General features: G+C 40.7%; 2 protein-coding genes across 2 annotated transcripts in view; both read right to left on the bottom strand.

Moving 5' to 3' along the window:
- The window catches only part of LOC124212784 (ornithine decarboxylase-like), a 93,991-nt gene that overhangs the window by 54,943 nt on the left and 14,060 nt on the right, over positions 1–24,988 (bottom strand). Inside the window, exon 2 of the mRNA XM_046613231.2 lies at positions 3,531–3,746. Coding sequence (XP_046469187.1) covers positions 3,531–3,705 — 175 coding nt within the window. The 5' untranslated portion in view covers positions 3,706–3,746. The remainder of the gene's footprint in view (positions 1–3,530; positions 3,747–24,988) is intronic.
- Positions 8,198–12,698, bottom strand: LOC124212276 (uncharacterized). Its single transcript, XM_069133178.1, has 3 exons — positions 10,775–12,698; positions 10,456–10,669; positions 8,198–8,585 (listed from the first exon to the last, which is right to left on the bottom strand). Exons 1-3 carry the CDS (start codon positions 12,696–12,698, stop codon positions 8,198–8,200), a joined length of 2,526 nt encoding a protein of 841 aa, XP_068989279.1.

Below are 24,988 nucleotides of genomic sequence, written 5' to 3'. Positions count from 1 at the left end.
GAATTTTGAAGAAGAACTCTGATAACTCGTTTGTAAACTCGTGCTTTTTCGTGAATGCTTTACTTGATGTATATATATTGTGAGGCTGATTTTTACTGCACTTCGGCCACCCGGAGAAATGACCGAGAACTTACAGCGCGCACAATAATTTCACCGCCCACGATGTGAGCTGAAAAAAAGATCTTATTACCGATATCGCGAGATTCTATTGGGCACCTGGCGTGGTTAACACGCCTCGAGATCTTTGTCTTCGCTAAACCTCGGGACTATGCTCGGTAGCTCAGTACCGCAGAGAAGAGAGGGGTAATTTTTGGAGCGAGAGAGACACTCGACAACAACACGCTATTTACCAAAAATGATATAAAATAATATATTTTACAATAGTAGCAATACAAAAACAAAAAAAAAAGTAATTCCAAATTCGCTCTTCACGATCCAAAATCACACAACAGAAAATTATTCGTAACCTACGCTATTTCTTAATCTACTGAGCTTCTAGCTCCCTAACTAAAATCGAACTCACTATTTACGAACCTGTAACACGCAACTCTTAATTCGAAACCTAGGACCTTTAACACTACAGCACTAAATGCTCGAAACCGAAACTATAACTAATTTATGGACGGTGCGCCACCGAACTATCGAACAGATGGCGTTCTCAATATCACCCGACTCGGAGTTTCGACGCTACCTCGAGCTGCCTTAAATGTAAACTTGACAACTTAAATTAAGATGAACATTATTCTCTACTTAGCTCAACCAAACCACATCTACGGAGTTCAACCTTGTGCGAAACTCAACTAAACAAATTTCGGCAATTCGCGACCTACTCGAGAGGTGACACTGAAAAACCCGATATCCCAACTCGACCCTGTAAAGCGGAATTCGGGCTGTACTTAAATTTAAAACCGAAAAAGATTTAACTCAAAACCGTAACTCTACTCAAAATTTTCGACTTCTCAAAATTTATTCATCTCTATAACGCGCAACTCAGGCTACGGTCACCAAGCAAAAAAATCGGCAAACGAATTTCGAGTACTTTTCGCCAATGCAAATCCAAAATGGCTATCCGTTATTCGGCAAGCCGTTACTAGATTACTCCCGAAATTCAGTCGCGAGGATATAAGCAGCGCTTACCCTTCTACGCAACAAATTCTCCAACACCCTCGTGATTTTTAGGCGGCTCCATTGTTTCGCAAAACTACAAAAAGTGACTATCTCGTACGATCGCCAGAACTAGAGTAATTTCCAAAATCGACGACCGGCCGCAACACGGATCTCGGTATGTTATCCCCTACGTGACGTCATACCCACAAGAATACGCAATAATCGATCCGTTGTCGATTTCGTAGATTGCGCAACTCGACGCGCACCTTTCGTAGCATCGCGTTGCAGAACTTAACGCTAGATCGCAATTTTGTCCTCCGCGCAGCTCCATGATGTCCTGGGGGCGAGCGGGGTGGTGCTCCCTCCACGAAGCAAGAGGGAAGGAGACCGAACTCTGCCGAGGCCGCATCCCAAAAGTGGGATCAATTTTCCAGCGATAAGTGAACAGTTCGCTGCGAAGAATAGCCAAGATGACGAGTCACGCATGCGCAGTATGACTCAGCTGCGTCCTTGTCTCTCTCGCATAAAATGCGAGTGAGACAGTTTTGTTATGACAGTGAGGTTAGTTTTTACGGTAAGATGTCAGCGTGACGTGTACTGCAGTGCAAAACCAAATATAAAGACAAAAATAACAATCAAACGTTGTTTAAAGCTCCGTCGGTACGTAACGTGATCATAGAGTGATGGTAAAACAAAATTATACTTCTATTTATGTTTATTACCAGATTGTACAATAAATTGAAATTGCCAACAACAAGCAAGAAATATCGTTTTTATGTATATATCTAATTTGTAAATCCTTATATCCTACATCCTAACCTTATCTCCTAATTCTCGTCACTGTCGCTGATAATTTCTATTATGTAAAACTTTTATATATCCTGATTCTCTCATTTCCTACTTTAGCTGATACATTTTGAGTATTAAATTGTGTAAAACTTGTATACATCCTGATTCTCCTATTTACCATTTACAATTTTCGTATTGAACATGATTGATAAATTGTTCACATTTAAAGCATGATTGTAAAGAATGGTTGTTCAATATCCTAATGATCTGGCAAAGGCATTTTATCTACGTTGTTCAGAAGAACAATAAACTGATCCATATTAACAAGGATAATACATTCTGAGAGCGGCCAAATTTTATTGTTTATGTCTATTTCAACGTGCATATCTGGTAAAACAGCAATCCTTTTCCTGATCCTACAATCCTTTTCCATCTTTTGTAGACCAAAAAATGTGTGATCTCCTCATGTAAAACCCCAACTTGGTGCTGGTAAAATACTTGCACATAGCTTTTTCCTAAAATACGTGTAATTAAATTCGTTACGTACTTGCTCCATATCTGTAAGAACGTCCAGAATGATTCAAATGCTCCACTATTCACGGCTTAAAGTTCCATAAACAACGTTCGTAAAATACTCACCTATGATTTCTGACTTCGCAGCGTTTTCACGTTTCTTTTTTGCAAATAATAAAGCGATATTTCTAATTCTACCATTATGCCAAGAAATTATTATGCACCATAACCTCGTGAACTTGCTGTCACAACAACAAAACTGTCTCACTTACACTTTATGCGAGAGATACAAAGACACAGCTAAATCGTACTGCGCATGCGTGACTCGTCATCTTGGTTATTCTTCGCAGCGAACTGCTCACTTATTGCTGGAAAATTGATCCCACTTTTGGGATCGGAGTTCGGTCTCCTTCCCTCTTACTTCGTGGCTCCCTCGTCGCTAGTCGGTCCTTCGCAAATTCGTTGGTCAACTGTTGGCGGGATGAGCGGGGGAGGCTGCGGCGCGTCGGCCGCCAGCGAGAATTGCGTCCGCCTTGGATTCCCGCGATGCACGGATCTTCGTTGGCTCCCCCTCTGCAGCCTTGAAATCCTTCCTTTGAAATCGTCGCTATTCCGCCATTCGACAATTTTCTCCAATTCGTTGCTGATTTCCTAATTGATGCCGTTGAATCTCGAAAAATAAAAAGAAACAAAAAGCCTGAAATGTCTTATTCGCGCTTCGGTACAGTGTCCCCTCTCGGAATTTTGGACACGTGACTCCATTTCTGGCGTTCTTTTGCAAATACTTCGCTACTCAACCTTGGCAAACCTTAATTTTATGCTTCACTCAGGGTTCCGAGAGCTACTTGTAACGGGCATCAAAAAAGCCACGTTACAGTGTACACACATATACACACACACTTATTGTTTGTACTCTTTAACTAATTATATTCTATCTGATCGGACACTTGCAGTGGATACCTACCCCCCAAGAAGTAATAAGGAATGTTAAAATACTTTATCGTTAACGCTGTAACGCAACCGATTAATAATTATATACCTATCTTACTCTGGTGGAATCCATGCGAATATGCAAACAATGTGCATACTGCAACACGGTTTTCAAGCTTTGTTGTACTCACCAAAGTACGGCTCTACCCTTGGAATTTTCGAACGCCAAGTTCTGTGTTTCTCAACGATGTCGCCGACATCCAGAATATAAAAAGCATCTTCTTGGTCATTACTTTCGATTATTTCCTTGATAACTGCAATGTTATCCATCTCATCGTTGATAAGCATAACCTTGTCCAAGTTCATGTCCAAGCCAGATTCGTAGTGAGCTATCGTCACAAGCACACCTATAATTTGAACAACATGAAAACTATTTATGTTGATACCTGGAATGCATTTGCATTGTATGTTACTCATTCGAAAATATGCGCACAGCTATTTCTGCATTAGTCAAGTTCATGATTTTTACTCGAACTTTAAAACTGTTTTGCTGTCAATTGGTGGCTGAGTCGGACTGAGGCACTATCATAAGAAATGAATTATCAAAATATCGATTTCTGAAATTTGACACACTCTTCTAGTCTGAAACGTTGAGTTTGTCCAGTTTTTAGAAAAAGTTCATGAAATTGACCAATCAGTTGTTATGGGGTCGATGGTTGTGGTCATGACGAGCGGCTTCAATGACCGCATCCATACCCGACCTTAATGTTACTAGTGCCTATTTCGGGTTCATAACCCGTCGACTACGCGTACATATAAAACCTAATTTCAAACATGGATTATACATCCATGATGCGGAACTTATTATTTTTCGACCAAAATAACAATGATATTAAAATACGCACTAGAAGTCGTTGATCGTCTGTTAAGAGATACATGCCAATGCAATGAACCATAACTATTTATAGTAGGAAGTAAACTATTCAAAGTTTTCGGAGTAGTATAGGTATGAGAGTTCTGAGTACAAACACCTTCTTTACCGACCAAGCCGCTCCGCGCACCCCAGACGCAAACCCTTGAAGGTTACCCCCACTCTCGTCAGATAAAACGTGCTCTGCCGTACCGACTCGAGGTCAAAAACGTGCAACCTTACCGACAGTTGTATCGGTCGACGGTGAAAAATCGCACTGCCTTACCGACAATTCTTATCGGTGGAGGGTCGAAATCATGCTGTTTTACCGACAATCCGACCGACCGGAGGTCAAAGTCTGTAGTGCTCGTCTGCCAACGGTAGAGGGTGCAGCGGGGGCGAGAACTTTTTTACCATCCCGCATTCCTTTCCCACGTTATCAACCACGTGACATCCCAAAATTAATAGTTCCGAGAATTGTTTTTTATCCACCCGGATATCGCTGATGTGTAACATCAACCACCTCACATTCCTTTTGTACGTTATCAACCACGCGACATTCCAAAATTGATGGTTCTGAGAATTGTTTTTCACTTACTCGGATGTCGGTTTGATGTCCAAGGTCGACCGATAACCGCGGTACATTCAGATCCATGAATCTGCGGTGTTGTATTACTATCGCTCTAAGAATGCTAAAAGGTGCGCGCGCATACACAAACATACGTGTTTGATATCAACCACGTGACATTCCTTACCCTCCACCAAATTTCAAATTATATGGTGGGGGAATGTTATATAAGTCAAAAGTGAAAACTTCATCGTCAGTCTGAAGCTGTTCTTCTTCTTGCAAAAGAGAAGTGCTTTGGAACAACCACGTGAATTGAAGAAACGACTAGAACTGCTCATCAAGAATATTGGAGAAGTAAAACATCTGCTGAAAATCAGATCTGACCTCATTCAACTCACAAGAGATTTTGAGCACATACAACTCAACAGTAACGATTATGGACTTTTCAGAATTGAACGAAGTCGCTCGCCTGGAGACACTTCTGCCCTTGAAAAAGCTTTCGGACCTCGAAGTATACTTCGAATACCGAGTCAGTGGCGTTCGTCGGGTTAAAACGAAATTTGGTGATAAAATCGTTCTGGACTTGAAGGACTCTTTTACGATTTTTCTACCGAACCGACTGACCAAGGCCCTCCACGAAAATGAAGATTTGTTCCAGAAGGTGACGACAGCCAGTAACGAGAGACGGTTGCATCTACACTATCTTGGCGGACCGTACGGTCAACTTGAATTCGTATACGTATAATCTGAGTATCACATTCAAATATTCAGTGTCCTGTGGAAGTCTTACGTTCAACAAACAAAAACAAAAAAGAATGAAATTATGAATATTTTTTCATTTATCGTCTAACCATCTTGTGTACCTTTAATCCTACGTACGTTTTGTACCTTGTAATTGTATCTAGAATTAAGTCTGAAAATCTAAGAGAATGCTACTTCGAACAGCACTAAGCAACGATGGAGGGTTTCGAGCTGCGTTTGCGTCTTGTAACTGTAATGTGAACTCTACGATTAATTTTGGACGGGTTCAGACAAGACCAGAGTGAAAGGTCGACCGATAGCTGCGGTAGTATACATTCAGAGCCAAGGATCTGCGGTGTTGAGTTACTATTGCTCTAGGAATGAAAAACATAACTCGGTTTGAGTACAGCTCGGTCAAGGATGGAGAGCAAGGTTGAATCATACATAAGCTTTACATTGAAAAAAATTCTCTCTTAAGAGCTAAGGTGAAGATGAAGGTGTAAAATTATTGCATGAATATTCTTTAAGAAACAGTTTTATTGAGTACAATTTTTAGGATACAGTTGACAATTACTTTACAACAATAGTACAATAATTCTATTCAACAGTATTATAACCAGGATGGTATATTCGCCAAGAATGCGGGACCGTTCTTGTAGATGCTTCTGCGCAGTAACACAAATCGTACACCCTCGCCATCCGAACAGTTTGATGATTTTGTAGTCAATTTTGAAGTATCAAAACGTTTTGTGCTACACAGATTGCGTTGGGTATTGTATGAATGTCGCATCTTGGAGACACAGTTGAAGTTTTTTGCAAGGTTTGAAGCGACGGGCAGTCAAAGTCCAACATATCGATGATTTGAACTTTCGGGACAATTTTAAGCAACCAATCTCGTTTTTCTTCTCCTTTTACGTACACGGTTTCAGCTTTGCACAGCCTGTCTTCAATGGTCCACTCAACTTCCTCAAAAGGTATGGTTCCACAGCTCCAAGGTAAACCGTGAAAATCGCGTTCTAACCAAGAATTTTGGTTTTTGTATGTGACGTCCAGTAAATCCCATTCGTAAGGTGGCTTGAAGAAAAACATTGATGGAGATGCTTCCAAGTAGATTGAAATTATAGCCAATTCTTTCAATGTAAAGGTATTGTTGAAAGGTCTACGAAAGCTTTGTATGTCAAAGATAAGCTCCATCTTTGAACTGTGCGAGATGGTGGAAACGGGTCAGCTTTTATACCAACTTTTTCACTCCACCACTGGGCGGGTTGTATTCGACAATACGATCGTGAAAAATCAAGCAGTACGCCGATGTTTCAGCGGGAAAGTTGGCCTTAGCTTCAAATTCAAGACGGATGTCGACAGGTCTGTACTTCAAAGATTCGTTTTGTTTCGAACAGTCGATAACGAATAAGGGGACGTCTCGAAGGAATTCACTCTTTGTCAGTAACGGCTCGGGGTTCTTGTCGTAGTAGGTAGCTTGGAAGTTTGCGTACATCTCGTACAGGAGCGCGTTCAGATTACGACTCATGTTGAGGTTCAGGTTACCGTACGGATAAGATTGAGAGTTCAAAAATAGCTTGACGTCCGTGATATTGCAATGATCGAAATGACCAGCGTTCTTGCCGGTCTTGTTCTTTCTACTTGTTTGGAAACCCAAAATGACGTAACGAGGTTTTTCAAGCTGAGTGGAAGTTTTCACAGTCCAAACGTGTTTCGATGTTGTGGGAAGTAAAAGATTTTCGTACAATTCCTAACTGCGGAAGCTCATCGAAATAGGTGCATCATTCTGAACGAAATTTAATAGGTCAACTTTTTTCTGATCCGCGAGTTTCAAATACGGTATTAGCCATTCCACTGCATTGATCGTGATTTTGAATTCCTCCTCTTGAGTCTGCATGATAGCGTTGACGTCAATTTTTGATCTCGTCAAAATCAACTCATGTTCAGCGTTGACAACGATCTTGCGGTAGTCTTCAGCGAAACCCAATATCATGCTGAGCGGTATCAGTACGTCAAAATTACCCTCGGCATCGGTTAATTTTTTCTTCTCTTCTCCGTCAGCCAAGTCTGACCAGGGTGCAGGGAAGCGTGACCCTTCATGAGACTTGTCAAGTCAACGTTCTTGCTTCTATCAATCTCAACTGAATTAATTTCGTAGCAAATTTCTTCAACAGATGACAGATCGCGTTGGTTACGAGCTGTGTGTTCACAGTAGCTGTACCATCAGGTTTGACGAGTCGTCCATGGATATGTACCGAACTTTTGCTGGGTAATATGCATAAATCCTGATGCTGAACGATGATTCGAATTTTATCGCTGTTGTTGAAAGTTGACGAGGCGTAAGGTTTGTGAGCGTGAATCTCGTAATGCACAACGGATTCGTCAAAGACGACTGGTGTTTGAATGTTTGAGATTTCTTCCTCCATGGTACGTAGCAGATGATAAAAAAGCAAAATCGGATTTTCAGTCGTCGGAAATTCCTCTTCCAAAAGCGGTTAGTTTCAGACCCAGAGCTATCAGGAATCGACGTTTCGAGGTGTTAACGGTTCGAGAATCGATCGATGACTGACTTGATCGGGGCATGCCGACTTACTGATATACCTACTCTTTGACAGTCTGTTATATACAATTCCCATCGTTTATTGCGATTTGATATGTAGTTTCACAGTAATAACTTCTCCACGAAAACTACCCAGGCCTCCGTCTTGATCCACTAACCGGAGCTGAACGTGATCTATGGTCCTGACGGTAATCGGAAGGTAAATGACGTGCGACGGTACTTCCATGATCTTATATCCTGGTTGGACAGTCTGGAAAAACTCGTGAATAGTGTGTACTTTGTGTACATTGACGTAGGCGCCCGTTGCAATGCTACACTCGACTCGCAACGCGTTGACCTTGAGTATAGTTACAGGCACGTCCGATTCGTGAGTTTTGTCAACCTCCAGTACACGTGGTGTAAATCCCAAAAGTTGAGCAATGGAATCATTCGGCTCAAAGTTAATCGTGTGGTTGCATGTGATTTCGCTGCGTAATGTATTATTGTTGGGTTTGATGGCGAGCCTGATGTCTGTATTTCTTAGCACGTTTTGAAGATACTTCTCTATGTCCTCGATCTCGTAGCTGCCGGTAGGTATGGTGATCACTTTGTCAGCTACGTAAATTTTATTGTGACCGACATCAACGTTGGGAATCGAATTAAAGGTTAACAATTCTACCAAGCCAAGAGCATAACTTTTATGACGAGCAAGTTCGATCGATCAGTTGGGAAATATTGTGCCTCGAGAATCGAAGAGGTTCCCGAAATCGTTAACGTTAACGAATCATCAATGGCTGCGAGTGGTAGACTGACTTTGATGAATCACGCACCATGTTTATGGGTAAGTAGTAGAGATACGAGAGTTCTGAATAAAAAAAATGGCGGCGTACCGGCAGCGTATCCCGATTCCTTACTGACAGTCGGTATGTAACCACAGTGATGGTAAGCCTCACCCACGATATTGTTACCGGCTGAAACGTTGACATAGACAGCGCCACCAGTATTTTTGCCCGATTTTACCGACAGACAGTTTGACAATGAATTATTTGCTCAGTCAGATGAGCAGCCATTTTGATTTGTTTATCGTCAGACAGTTTGATAATGGGATTTTTTGCTTAGCCGCATGAACTTCCATTTTGATTTTTTCATCGTCGGATGAGCAAACATTTCAAATTTTTAATTTTTTTTTTTTTTTCCAGATGGTAAACATTTCACCGACGAAATTGAAACCCCAATCTTACCGACAGTTGGCGTTACCGGGTGTGATAAGATGATAACTTTTTCATTTATCATGTGATCGGGTAAACGTTTCAAAATAAGGGTTGGATGCTTTGAATATTCGTCTATTTTATTTTATTTTTTGCTGTCAGTTCCCATTATACCTGTTAGAGTATGCCCCCAGAGGTCTATGTAGACCTGTGTGGGACAAGGAAAGAGATGGATTAGCGCCCATCATTATGCGGCTGCAGCTGTCTTAAGATGTTCAATAGAAACACTCGCATTCGTACAAGGGGCAAGGGAGGAAATTGCGGAAAACCTTCCTGGGTGATTGAGGCCCCTCTTAGTAGGAGGGGGGAGAGAGAGGGAGGAGAGAGAGAGAGAGAGAGAGAGAGAGAGAGAGAGAGAGAGAGAGAGAGAGAGAGAGAGAGAGAGAGAGAGAGAGAGAGAGAGAGAGAGAGAGAGAAAAGCGTTTATTCAGAATGTCCTGGGGCAAGGTACCCCCAATGTTGAACTCTCGATAGAACGTAAAAAACAGAAACATGTAACAGAGTGAGGAACATTTAAATTAAATTAAATCTATGCTTATTAAAGAACACATGCTATCAGGGTGGTACTACAAACCTAGTTAACTAATGAGCTAATCCTACAAGGAACATACATGTATGAGTCGTAATACATTGACATTTGGAAAATAAGATGTAGGGTATTTAGGGAACACACGATTATAATTTCTTCCAACGCCTTTATTAGTCCATACAATCTTCGAGCCGGACACCAGCACGGCTCGGCGACAATTGACTCGTCTCTTGACCACACACACACACTCTCTCATATCCTCGCTAGCTCACGCTACCCGTTACGGATACTACATAAGACAATCATATCTCATATGTTAAGTCAGACATAGGCAGTAAGAGTTACGAATGCGCAGTACGGCTGGCCAGGTATTCTTTAAGTTTCAGCTTAAAAACAGGCAAGGAAGATGATTCACGAATGCAGGTAGGCAATGAGTTCCACAGGACACAGGCGGATATCAGGAAAGATTTCTGATACACTGCAGTGCGGTGGACAGGGATACATAAATCGAGTGGGTCACCTCTAGTGTCTCGGTGACGTTTTGCCGACATAAACACTAACTCGTCAGACAGATAACTAGGTGTCCCAAGACTCAGAACATTGTATAAAAAGATTCCCAACAGGTACTTGTGCCTATCAGCTAGATCGAGCCATCCGAGCATATAGTAGTATGGGCTGATATGTTCATATTTATGCACATCAAATATAAATCTTACGCAGGAGTTAAGGGCATGCTTCAACTTAAGCTCCAAACCAGCCGTCATATCGCAGTAAACTAGTGAACAGTAATCGGGATGAGGTAGGATTAACGAGCTTACAAGCGACGAGCGCAGACGAGTTGGTAAGAGTTCTTTATTAGTTTTGAGTTGCCATAACGTACCATGCACTCTCCTCGAAACACTCAGCACCTGTTCCGACCAAGTCAAGGTATTATTAATTATAACACCCAGATTCCTAGCTTGGGTGACATACGGGATAACCGCGTCACCGACTCGTATAGGGGGGACATCCGATGATCCAATTAAGCTACGGTACCGAGCACTACTGATTATAAGAGCTTTTGTTTTGGAGGTATTGAGTAAAAGCATATTCCTCTGCACCCGTTCATATATTATCGCGACGTCCTCGTTTACGCTCACCACAGCCTGAGAGAGTTCATGAGGATAACAGTGTAAATAAATTTGTAAGTCATCCGCATACATCATATGCTTACAATGTTTCAACTGATAGGGCATGTCCTTTATGAAAATAGAGAAAAGAAGAGGCCCTAAAACAGTGCCTTGTGGTACACCACAGGAAACATCCTTCCACGAGGAAAGCTTGCTGTCCTGTCCTATAGTAGCCTGTTTTCTGCCGCACAAGTAGGACAGAAACCAGTTCAAGGCCGAACTAGATACCTTAAGGTCCGCAAGCTTGGTGATCAGGAGTGGATAATTTACCATGTCAAATGCCTTACGTAAATCAAACAGGACCAGCACCGTGCATTTTCTGTCATCGATGGCACGCCTTATATCGTCTGTGACTCTGATAAGAGCAGACTGCGCACTATACCCCTTCCGGAAACCCGATTGGTACGGATCACGATAGTCGTTAAGGTCAAGATACCGAGAAACTTGGTCGAACACAATTCGCTCAAGTGACTTGGAGAGTGAGCAGCCAATAGATATAGGCCGGAAGTCCTGCATACTACCAGGGATCTTAATTTTCGGAATAGGTCGAACGAGCGAGCTTTTCCAGAGCGTAGGATGAACATTGTTTGACAGTGAGAAGTTGAATATATCGAGGATAGGCAGGAGTATCGTAGGCATGCACAATTTCAGAAAGGAAAGTGGAATAGCGTCGATGCCCATGGTATTAGATTTAGATTGGAACAGGTTACGCATGAGCCATTCTGGAGTAACTGCATTAAAATAAAAGTTATCGTCTCTAAAAGGTATAAGACGTGGCACCATGGTAGCCAGTTTACCCACGGTACTGTGATGCATGTCGCGCTCGAATGGTTCTGCAAAGAAATTGTTTAAATCTTCCAGAGATATATTCTGCGGTAAATTAGCATCTTTTGATTTAACAATCCCAATACTTCGGAGTTCACGCCAAATTAACCTTTGATCCTTGATCCCTCTGAACTTATCCATAAAAAATTTGCTTTTAGCGGTCGAGATCAGCGACTTAACACGACCACGCAAGTCCCTGTATTTATCTCTAATAAGCGTTGACTTAGTTCTCCTGAAAGCTTTATACACAGAATTCCGCTGTCTTATAAGTATCTTAATATTGTCATCCAGCCAAGGGGCTGGAGGACGCCTCAAACGAGCCGTGCGGACAGGGGCATGCTTATTTACTGTGTTAGCTACGATAGTATTAAATGAATTAACTTTTAAGTCAATCGACGTAGCAGCAAATACCTGCGACCAGTCGCAGGATTCCATGGCAGTTTTGAAAGCCTGGGAATCAAAGGACTTGAAGTCCCTATATTTGATGACACGTGGCTCGATCTTACCCGTAGTAAACAGGAGGCGAACGCTAATCAAGTCGTGATTTGATAAAAAGGCGACAGGTGATTGTGTAAAATCAGAAACCCTAGAGAGGTCATTAACCACGCAGATATCAAGCCATATACCACTCGTAGCCGTGTGGTGCGTTGGACGGTACGGAATAATATTCATGCTCACGCTGGAGAAAAAGGATTTTAGGTTATTGGCATTAAAATTATTGGAACACAGGTCTGCATTAAAATCGCCCATGACAGTGATGCTATTATAGGCTTGATTATACTGCAGGAAGGCCTCTTCAAAATCTGACATGTGGCCAATCTTAGGCGGACGTTATACCACGCAGAAGGCCATCTTAGACATACTAGTGCTGGAAATTTCAGCGATCAAAAACTCCGGCCTCGCGGAGTAGGCAGAGGTGGAGGTTACAAGAACTTTTGCTTCAAGTGACCGATGAACATACAACGCTACACCCCCGCCACCGATGACGGTACGGTCGCAACGAAGAATATTGTAGCCTGACAGGTGAACAGCTTGATCAGGTATATGTGGTTTCAGCCAGGATTTCGATACAGCAATTAGATAATAGTGTTTTGAGCAGAAATAGCCGCGAAACTCATCTATATGACATACCAACGACTGGGCGTTCACGTGGGAGGCATCAATATACTTACACACAGCCATTGCGAATATAATATACAACAAGAATATCAAAACAAGCTGATGGGTCACAGCCCAACTTATCATAGATAAATAGACCGGCACAAAAATAAACAGTGACCATACATTTGATGTGATTATCAACAGTAGCTAAAAGGCTACCATGTAAAAGGATTAACCCATAGCATGAGCAGTTTGAATACAAAGCAAAAAGTATACGCAGTAAACAAAATCAAAATCCTAATGCGAGCAGCTGAACAAGCAAGTAATCAAAACAAGAGGTAAGTAAGAGTAGTTGCTATGAGGGTCTAGTTGGGATGTCGGCGATCTTCAAGATGTGTATAAGCGGAGCCCCATCTTTTTCCCTCGTATAAACATTGCCATTCTTCGTCCAGGCATACTTGACCACCTTCGCTCGTTTGGCAGCCCTTGCCGCCGCGAAGAGCTTACGTGATAAGGGCGTCAGACTTTCGCTGATGAAGATGTCGTGAACCTCGTTGTCCTTCCATTGTAAATCATGTGTTGTGAGTTTACCCCTTTGCTTACGGGCGCTAGCTACTAAATGTACCGCTGTGTCACGACGAGTGAAAACGGCGGTGATCGGGGATGGACGAGCTGCATCATTGGACGGAAGACGGTATATCGAACTGACATCCATAGCCTTGATGTTAAGTCCGAGTGAATCGCCGACAGAAGAGAGGATGTTACACAAGTCCTCGTTATCCCTAGACGGAACTCTACTGATTTCTACTGCGTTGAGGGCCAGTTTTTGCTGAAGCTTATTATTTTCCACCTGTAACGCGTCGACCTGTGATTTTAAGTTAGACAAGGCATCCCGAGTGGATTCACCTCCCGCATCCACCTCCACCAGCCTAGCTTCCAGCCCAGTAATCCTGACCGAATTAGCCTGAGTAACTTCGTGACACGCTTCTGAAGATTTTATTATTTCCACGGTTTGGCGATTCTGGCTCTCCTTGTATTCCCGTAGTGTCGCTGTATTAGCCTGAATAGCCTTCATGATATCCGATAACGAAGGCTGTGCACACGGGCTATCCCCACTGTCCTTCGCACCCTTGTTAGAACCAGCCATTGAGACGTTACGCGAGGAGAGTGCACCAGGTATTTGTCTTTTATTGAGACAAGAGCTGCAAGATCCCGATGAGGTTATAAACTTTTTACAGTTGGAACTGCGATTTGGGCCCAAACTCATTACGGTCAGGCAGCGACGAGTAGTGTGAAACCTCGGTATAGATCACCAACACACAGAAAGATAGCTAGGCGGTATTGCTTTGACCGTAAGAGAAGGATAGTCAGCACAACACAATAGTCCGAGCACGACAGGTTAAGCGCCAATAGAATTCGTCGGTCAACAACGAATCATCTGTCCCCAGAATCAGCTGATCTACGTCAAACTGACAGCCGTTACACTTCGACCACAGCGAAAAACTACACTAATATCGGTAAAAAAAAGAGAGAGAGAGAGAGAGACTCATAGGACTGGAAATCATAAGAAGGATATTGCAATGATATATTGTTAATATACACAGACCTGAGCCGAACCAAGAAGAAATCGGAAATAATTCATACTGAATTTAATAAATGAATTTATTATGCCTGAGCACTCAACAAACCCTGCTCTAACTGCAAAAAATTTGCACAAAGTTGTTATTTAAATGTATTTACAATAGGGGAGGAAGTGATATTAGCTGGTAGAGTGCCAGAGATATGCTGCAGTGAGTCGAAACGAGCAGTGATACGTTGCTGTTCTATGAAAAGGGATGTGAAAAATGGAGGAAGAAGGAAGTCGAAAAGAACGTCACAGATCACGGTCGAGTTTGGGAAGGAGAAGCTTTAGATAGAGAGGTGATTTCATAAAGAGGATACGGTATGTCATTATGCCAAGAAAATATCTTCGACGATTGCTCACATTTAGCCAATTCAGCTGTAGACGGTAAGGAGTAATGCGTTCATCACGACGTAAATTAAAAATGAAACGAATGGACGAGTTTATCAAATGCTGAAGTTTAGTATTTAGTTTGTCAGTTAAGTCATTATACATACATACTATATATATTTGTACTCCGTCACATGAGTTATAACAAAGCACTGCTTCATCTACAGAATAGCGTTAACACAACAATGGCACGTCTGAGGCCAATACCCCAAAGAAACGACTTGCTAATTTTAAGAGAGATTTATTCATTAAGCTAATACCTGTCTATTTTCTACTTTTGTATCGCACTACGAGGGTACCGGATATGGTGGCGCCGAGGTCATGGGCCAGGTCAACAGCAACATATCATCAGCCACAGAAGACCGAATATCGCTAATCCAACTTCAGATAGATTCCTACTTAATTGTGTACAGGGTCGTGCGTATTGCACAACGAAGACCTTCAATTTAGACTTCTTGGCCAGGAACCGATCCATCGAATACCGCTACTGCCGCTTAGATGCATCACCGATGGCATACAGGGCTGTGCGTCAAACCACAACGAAGGCTCCCATCGACGATTCTTATCAGCCTGGGGCTGAACAAACCATATCGCCAACTATTCCGTCAAATATTAAGCCACAGCGTGTTTGCCTGATGCACATGCTTTATCGAAAGGCTGCGGTGTGATAACAAGCCCGGAGTAGCGGACCACGTCGACCTGTTATATGCAATATGGGGATTCGGTACAAGAGCCATCGCCACCAGGACGTCTCAGTATAAGACCAATGAACGAGTACCGATGTGCAGCGCCGGAGAAATAGTCAGCACGGAGAGTACCAGCATAGTAAGGAGTCGGCAGAGGATCTGTACCTTTTTTATATCAATACCGCAATGTAGAGTCGGAAAACTTCCCAATATAAAAGGCTTCCGTGATTCTATAGTAAAAAAATGAGAATTAAAGGATGAGATATGGAACGAAATAAAGTAATCAAAACACTCGATTGAGCCAAGAAAATTATTGCAATTTATTAACTCGTAGGGGAAAAGTCGATGAGGCATAAAAACCCCTTATTATATAGTAATAAAATCGTGTCAAGAGTGTATGAGGTGTAAGTGTACGATCAATGGTTTTGTCTCGCATGTAGAGAGCTGCCGTGAGATTCAGAGGCCTGAAGGCGTGAACCTACGGAAGTTCGATTGACTGACGAGAACCTGCTGTTTGTAATTGGAGCAGAAAGAAACAGAGACTCAACTGAGAGGATGGGGAAAATGAGAATACCTAAGATGATCCGCGGCGATGTTATCGTTACCGTAGACTCGATCAGACTGAGAGCTATGAGCGTCAATTCCGGGTTATTTATCGCCATTCATCTAACGATCAGCGCCATCTTTCGCTATTAACGACGATCCACCGATTCGGGTACCCCCGCGATCGCACCTAAACTTGCCGCGGCTTGCTGTTAGCGGTAGAGATTCGAGGTATCAGACGGGGTAGAAAGCGCGCACGGACATGGGAAAGGAATGGATAAGTTTGGTCTGAACACGCAACATTGTGAGTAAGATCATTATATCCAATTATCGTTGCTCCACGTATAAGATCTGTTTACGCATCAATCAAAATACCGTGAGGGATACACCTTCCTCTCTCACACGTAGCAGCGGACCGCAATCCCTCTACATATTGCTTCACGGATCGATATTTCAATATATGTCAACGATGGAGGAGAAGACGAAGAAAGATGGACTACCGCCCATCTTAACTGCTGACCCGTCTCATGTGATTCTGCTGGCTCAATTAACGATTGCACCGGATGAAGAGAAAATCATGTGACGGTAGCATGCCGAAAATCGGCTGGGATTGCCAGGATCACTGCTCATCCCGGCACATTCAGCATTGCGACTATCTAAGAAATTTCTTAAGTCTAAAGAATCCTGTTAGTTTCTAAGAATTAAGAATTCTTAGACTATTTTTAAAGAAATTTCTCGATTGCTGATATCGTAACACTAAAGAACAGTTGCCGATAGTTCTGTACATATGTGCGTATTCGTTTGGCTCGAGGTCTTTAACATTTACCGACTCTCCACCGGAACTGAAATAGGGGGCTTGGAATGAGAATGGACTTGAACCACATTTAAATTTACCTTAATTCAATTTCAATCTCGTTACAAACCTTCAGATTTCCTAGACTAGTGGAAACTTGATATATACCCATTTATAACGGGCATATGGTAAGATGCGAGGGCACCGTTCGACAGAGTTTCAACTATTTCTTACACAGACACGGGGATTCGCCACGCAAGGAATCTGATGTACCCAAGGCAGAATGGTGCGTGGGTTGACAGCCGAACAGCGGGTGAGCGAGAGGTCCACGTTGTGAGACTCCAAGCGTAAATTGTTGTACAACTCGAGCTCTTTCATTTTTTTAATATATGTAGACAAAACATTTCAGACTTCGTAAAAGTTCGCGAAACAAGAAGAAGGTGTAAAGAGATTTTGACTCCTGTTTTATCCTGCGGCCAGTGCTTAGGGACGTGTAATCAGGTTTTTCACATCGTGTATAAACGTGGATAATTTTCGTTCTTTTATAGGTGGAATAATAAAATACCAATTGCCAAAATCTTTTGACAGTAAGATTCATAACTGCGGACTTATTTCATTTTTATACCATCCGATTTGATGTACACTCATGCCGTGCGGATAGGATAAAGATAAAATATATTTTTTCATCCTTTTCTTTTACCTTGATCATGAAATCTTAATTGATAAAACACCTTTAAATATTATTTATTCGCTGGGCTGAGTTCAGACGAATGCAGCTGTACATCGTCCAATGAACAAATGCATAAACGAGCTGGAAAAAACGACAACAGTCCGTTGACTCATATACGAGTAAGGTGTGTTCAAAAAGTAAGGTGACTTTATATTTTTATGAAAATCTATTTATTTATTCATCAATATTTATGTTGTCCCCTTCAAAGTAATCCCCCTCAGATATAATACACTTGTGCCAACGCTTTTTCCAATCCTCAAAGCACTTCTGATAAGCACTTTCTGGTATAGCTTTGAGCTCTTCCAGCGATGCAGTCTTTATCTCCTCAATCGTTGCAAATCTCCGTCCTTTCATAGGTCTCTTCAGTTTTGGGAACAGGAAAAAGTCGCATGGGGCCAAATCCGGTGAATATGGTGGCTGAGGCATGATTGTGGTGTTGTTTTTGGTCAAAAAACCTCTCACAAGCAACGATGAGTGAGCAGGTGCATTATCGTGATGCAAAAGCCACGAATTGTTTTTCCACAATTCCGGACGTTTCCTTCGTATTGCTTCTCGCAAACGGCGCATAACTTCAAGGTAATACTCTTTATTGACCGTACGACCTTTTGGTAAGAACTCCTGATACACTACGCCACGGTAATCGAAGAAAACAGTTAGCAAAACCTTGACATTTGATCGAACTTGGCGTGCTTTTTTCGGTCTTGGCTCTCCTGGGCTCTTCCACTGGGACGATTGGACTTTGGTTTCGATGTCATAACCATATACCCATGATTCGTCACCAGTTATGACCCTTTTGAGTAAATCAGGATCATCATTGACGTCATTCAACAGCTCCTGAGCGATGCTCATGCGACGATTCTTCTGGTCAAAATTAAGCAGTTTCGGAACAAACTTCGCTGACACACGTCTCATACCCAAAACATCCGAAAAAATTTCATGGCACGAGCCAACCGATATGCCAACATCCTCAGCAACTTCTCTGATAGTGATTCGACGATTTTCCAAAACAATTTTCTTCACTGCTTCAACGTTTTCATCTGTTGTTGACGTGCTGGGGCGTCCAGAGCGAGGTTCGTCATTGGCATCTTCTCGGCCATCTTGGAAGAGCTTGTACCACTTATAAACGTTTTTTTTACTAAGAGTAGACTCACCGTATGCCACTGTCAACATTTCAAGTGTTTTGGAGCACTTAATTCCATTTTTTACACAAAATTTGATGCAAATTCTTCGATCCATTTTTCTTGATAGCAAAAAATCGCCGAGCACACCAAAATACGTCTCACCTTTGTATCTGTCAAAAACAAACTAAACATGCTATACACTTGAAACTGTGTACAGATGTTCGGGACAAGTGTACCAACATAACATAAAAAAAAATCGAAGATCGAACGGACATAGCCCGCGAAATTAGAAAAGTCACCTTACTTTTTGAACACACCTCTATACAAATATATAATTTGAATTAGGACCTGGATCCCGCCTAAACGTTTGTTATGCAAAAGCGCAAAAGGCGACTGCTATTGCGTTTCAAAATTTGCAACAAAGAATGTACAACCGTTGGAGGCAAATCGAATTTAAGAAAACACGATGCCAGCGAAAAGCATTGTGCAAAAGCTAAAGCCGTTACCGTAAAGCAACTTTGTATGTCAGCCTGCTTTAAAAAACTACCCTGCTGTCTCAACGAGAAAAAAAGACGGAAATTCGGCTACCGGCGTTTATACCCGAACGCAATATAGCATTGAACGTAATCGATTGTATGGTTCCGCTGCTACAATTAATCGCCACAGATTCCGAGGTGGTCAAAAAACATTACGTGTAGCAGAAGAAAATGCACGCAGATCATCAAGAACGTAACTGGCGTGATCAGTTTGGAGATGATTGTTCAGTCTTTACGAGAAAATAAATTGACAGACGTGAGTTCTTTCAAACATCTCTTTATAATCACCAGATATTTTGATGGAAACTTGATATTTGATCAATTTTTCGGATTGGTTCCTGTTTCTGATGCTATCGCTATAAGTATTTATTATTTAACTGGCGTTGTTTTCGCAACAAATGATATCCCAAAGAGAGAAAATTTTATCGGATATGCCTGAGACGGAGCAAGTAACATGTTTGGCATGAATCTAATGATGTTCCAAACCTCTTCACTATGGAATGTACTTGACATCCGTTTGCGTTATGCGCGACCTACGCGTGCGCCACGTCACCGCGGATAACTAAAGTGATTTGCGGAGATGTGTATAATCATCTGAACAACAGCCATAAGCGACTGGAGGAGTATTCGCTTTGTGCACGACGAAAAGTGGCGCCACTCGTGACCGGTACCGGCGTTCTCCGTTGCATGAATGTACAATGCATTGTACGAGTATATGCGAGTTGTTAGATGATATATACGAATTGAAAAGGGATATAGGTTATAGGCAATCTTTGCGAAGCGGTAAGAAATGGAGAGAAACCATATTCCAGAACTCTGAAAATGATCATAACGTACTTTTAACGTCTACAGATGAAATAAGCACACCCCGTCCCCCTCTGTCAGTTGTATAGTTCTGACGGGCGGGAAACAGCTGACCGCGGCGATTTCAATTCGAATCTATCTCGCACGTCGATTCTTTCAGCACTCGAAAAAATGGATGTACAGTAGACGCTAGATATATGGCCTTACTGCGGGGCCTGAGGAGAGGAGAATTCTCCGAAATGGCTCGCTGCCGAATGCTCCCATTGCTAGCGTCGGAAGCGAAAGCCGTGCGCGGCGAGGGGCGGGGGGGGGGGATGACAGTACTGCGCAGCGGGAGACGGGCGCGCTGAGGTGGGGGATGCCGCGTTGGGTGTTATGTGTGACCGTGCGTGTAGAGGGACATTCGCTCCCATGGCTTTATACTTAATGGCCATTTATCTAGCGCCTACTATACTTATAAGAACAGGCTATCAGGCCATTAGTCATTCAATAAAATTCGATATGGAAACTGAACATAAAGAAAAAGCGTTAGCTGCATCTTACGTCATTCGAGTAGAAAAGCTACGTAATGCAGAGGTGAGTGAATTGATACGCAGTAGTGTCATTTGCCAAACGTCTGTCTCTTCAGCTCCATTCAAGGTGAGATTGCAGGTAAGTTGGTGAAATATTTTAATTTAATAGAATGTTTTCAGAAATTCAGAAGTTGAAGCCGGAGTACACAAATGTGATTTTAAAGTATAGAAGTTCGATTGTTACAATTATGCAGTTGATTCTAAAGAAAAATATTATTACATGAATATTTTTATTACAAACGTTATCTGATATACCTCGATTTTTTGCAGCTCAACCCTGATCGACGCGTGATATTTGTATCATGCGTGTCACAGACAGGTGGAAGATGCAAGTACGTGTACAGCCTGATTTATTTCATTAACTCAGATTCGAGTTCAACTAGTCTGGAACAGGAGTGGGGTTACTGACAGATATCCAGTTGGGTAAAAATTTATATTCGAAGGGCATTGTCATCACGCAGAACTTCAACTTAAAGTCTCCAAAAAGTCATAAGTCGTTCCCTACTGCCTGAAACTTGCAGACCAACCATGTGCTCTATTAGCATACCTTCGAGAACATAATTCAACCGAAACATAGCGTGCTGTTAATATAGTTTTGGGTTTTGTATTTGACAAAGTTCTTTCGATCAGCAGACAGTTCAATTGTGAGGCATGTGCATTGACTTTAATTTTGTTTTCGAAAGAATCTGAATTGTATTCTGATAGTTTGAATACCGCAGATGAGATCCTTTTGGATCTTTATCGTCAACAAGTTTTGCTTACAGAAATTGCTATCGTTGAATTGGGCGTCCTAACGGAAAAATAGTCAAATTCTGAGATATGGTTTTCTGTTAGAAAACTTAGGATCTCTGCTTGTTCTAAAGCATATTCATATCAAAGTTCGAAATTAAAAGAGTGTAAGTTCTCTCCTTGACGATTTTTTCAATCCTTTTGATTTAAAGGGAGCGGCGAAGAAAGCTGTGGAGTATAGCACCAGAAATGAAATGGTAGCTATTTCAGAATATGAAAATACTTTCAACTCCGGGGCTGCACGCATAGGTCTTTTCGTTTTGCATTCACAACCATGGCTTCGTAGTCCGGTTAATTTAGCCATAAAAATAGTGATCGAAACACAAAAATTCCGACAGAACTGAATTTTGGTAGAGACCTTGGGTTTACCATTATAAAGAAAAAGAAAAAAATCCCCATCGATCCCATGGGTGCTAAAAAAGTTATTCAAGGTCAAAGGTCAAAATTTTCGGTTTTTTCGATTTTTTTTTCTCGTTAATGGCGTTACGTCCAGCATACCACTTCTCTCTATTTTTCCTACTTGCTAACTTTCCCACCGTTCTTATATGAATCTCATGGTCTCTGTCCTGTCCTCTTATCTCTACCTAGTATCACGCTATTCACTATCGCGCTTACTCATCTAATTCTATTCCCTTCCTTCAGCGTCTTCACACCTTTTCTGCACCCGTACGTTTCAATTCTCTAGCGACACTCCTATTCTAACTCTCAACAACTTCACATCTAGACTTCTTACATTGCTTCATACAGCACACTTCGTTTTTACCGCCATCTCAGCTTCTTCCAAATAAATATATAAGTAATATCTCAAACAAACCCTACGTTATTCGATCCTCATACTGATTTCCGGTTCACCTAGTTCGTAAAAGTGAAGCCAACCGGTTTACTCCTACCGCTCAGGAGTAAACTCCATTCACGGACGTAACAACGGTTAATTTTATCAAAAAAATAGCTCAGACCAAAATTGTAGATCATAAAATTATCCACTTATACTTTTTTTCCTCAGAATTATCATTTCTGAGATATCGCGATTCTGAAAGTCGAACGTGTTACATTCTATATAATATGCACGCATATGTCACGGATATACATAGTATATGTATAGCATATATAGTAGAGTGTCCCAAAAAAACCGACTATTTTTTTTTTTTCAAAGAACATTGAAAAATCGTCAGAGTATCTCTAGAAAATGACCCTGTGAAAATATAAGCTCTTAATATTAATATTTAGAGGTGGCGATTTGTAATTTTCTATTTCCCATTTAAATAACATGGGAAAATTTTTTTTTGAACTTTGGAATTTTGTGATGGGATAACGAGCTACTTCATAAGTATGACAAAATCAGGTCTTATAGGAAATTTGATGCTCTACAAAAAAGGTCTGATTGACATTTTGCGTAAATCCAGCCGTTTCAAAAATATCGAGCCTCAAACTTCGGACTGTTTAAAATTATGCTTTTTTTTTCGTAAATACAACAAAAATTAATTTATATGTATTATAAACCCAGAATTATCAACTGAACAATAAATATATGCATATATTTGACGGAATGCAGATCCGAAATTATTAATAATTTGACAAATGATAGTTTTTATTGATTTTTAGCGAAAAATATTTACTTACCTATTAATAAATAAACTGTCAAGTTGAACGATTATCACAATAAAATGTAATCAGTAGCGTAATGATACGAGAAGAAACATATAATAGTACAAAAGCTTGGAAGGCAATTATGTACAATAGTTGGTAGAGGGCGCAAATAAAAATTGTATTATTAATCCTACCGAAATTGGGATTACTAATCCACTTAACTTAGCAGATAACAGAAGAAAATTGATATGAAGTGAAATAGACTATAAACATATGACTATGCAAATAGTAAATATATTATTAATACATAATACAAATAAATTTATAATAAACTTCTACGAATTTTTTTAGGTAAGTAAATATTTTTCGCTAAAAATCAATAAAAATTATCATTCGTCAAATTATTAATAATTTCGGATCTGCATTCCGTCAAATATATGCATATATTTATTGTTCAGTTGATAATTCTGAGTTTATAATACATATAAATTAATTTTTGTTGTATTTACGAAAAAAAAAAAGCATAATTTTAAACAGTCCGAAGTTTGAGGCTCGATATTTTTGAAACGGCTGGATTTACGCAAAATGTCAATCAGACCTTTTTTGTAGAGCATCAAATTTCCTATAAGACCTGATTTTGTCATACTTATGAAGTAGCTCGTTATCCCATCACAAAATTCCAAAGTTCAAAAAAAAATTTTCCCATGTTATTTAAATGGGAAATAGAAAATTACAAATCGCCACCTCTAAATATTAATATTAAGAGCTTATATTTTCACAGGGTAATTTTCTAAAGATACTCTGACGATTTTTCAATGTTCTTTGAAAAAAAAAAAATAGTCGGTTTTTTTGGGACACTCTAATATATAGTATATATACATAGTGTATATATTAGGGTGTTTCAAAAAAAGACGATTTTTTTTTCTTATGGTGTCCCAAAATTGATAGTGTACTTGAAAACAAAAATTTTGGCGCCAATATGAGCTCTTAATATCAATAGTAAGGTTTGCCTCTATCCATTTCTTTATTTTCCGTTTAAATAAATCGGGAAATTTTTTTTTTTATTTTTGAAATTCTATTACTTTGGAACGGTTCATTGTAACAACAATCTTAAAAAAGAGATTTGTAGGAAATTTCACGCTCTACAAAAAATGTCTGATGGTCAAAGTTCCTCAGATCAACCGTTTCAACGATATCAGCGATCAAAAATAACACTAATCAAAAATTTCAAATATTTTCCAATAAAACTACAAAAAATTATCATATGTCATATTTATATTATTTTTTATGTAAAATTACTTTAACTACAACATAAATACTACATCAGCAATGTATAGAAAGGGCAAAACTTCAGTAGTAAAATTATTCGAAAAAAAAGATATGATTGACTGCGCAAAAGTATTTAAAGAAACTGATTCTTCTCCACAAACAATAATTACAGCAGGAATTCGCTTTCTCCTTGCTGTTTATGGAGCTCCAAAAAAAATTGATTGTCGAGATAAATACCGAAATTTAACCTTTGTCAAAAATACTCGACACAAGAAGCAAGTACAATTATGATGTCTCCCCCCAACATCGGCATCTGCTATTCAACGCTTGTATCAAATATTCTATCAAGTTCAGACATGGCTGGGCAATCAACTTAACCCAGAAGACTGGGGTTGAAAATTCATAGATAATACTTTGGAACCGATTCAAAATTTACTGCCACCCGCTCCAGAAAAACGCCTTAATTCTATTTTTTGCAATTGCAAAAAAGGTTGCAGTGGCAAATGTGGCTGCAAAAAAGTAGGATTACTGTGTTCTCCAGCATGTACCAATTGCCAA

The sequence above is a fragment of the Neodiprion pinetum genome, chromosome 2 (genome assembly GCF_021155775.2).
Source record: "Neodiprion pinetum isolate iyNeoPine1 chromosome 2, iyNeoPine1.2, whole genome shotgun sequence".
In the NCBI taxonomy this organism is placed as follows: Eukaryota; Metazoa; Arthropoda; class Insecta; order Hymenoptera; family Diprionidae; genus Neodiprion; species Neodiprion pinetum.
The sequence above is the reverse complement of the archived record's forward strand: the minus strand, read 5'-3'. Positions and strand labels throughout refer to the sequence as shown.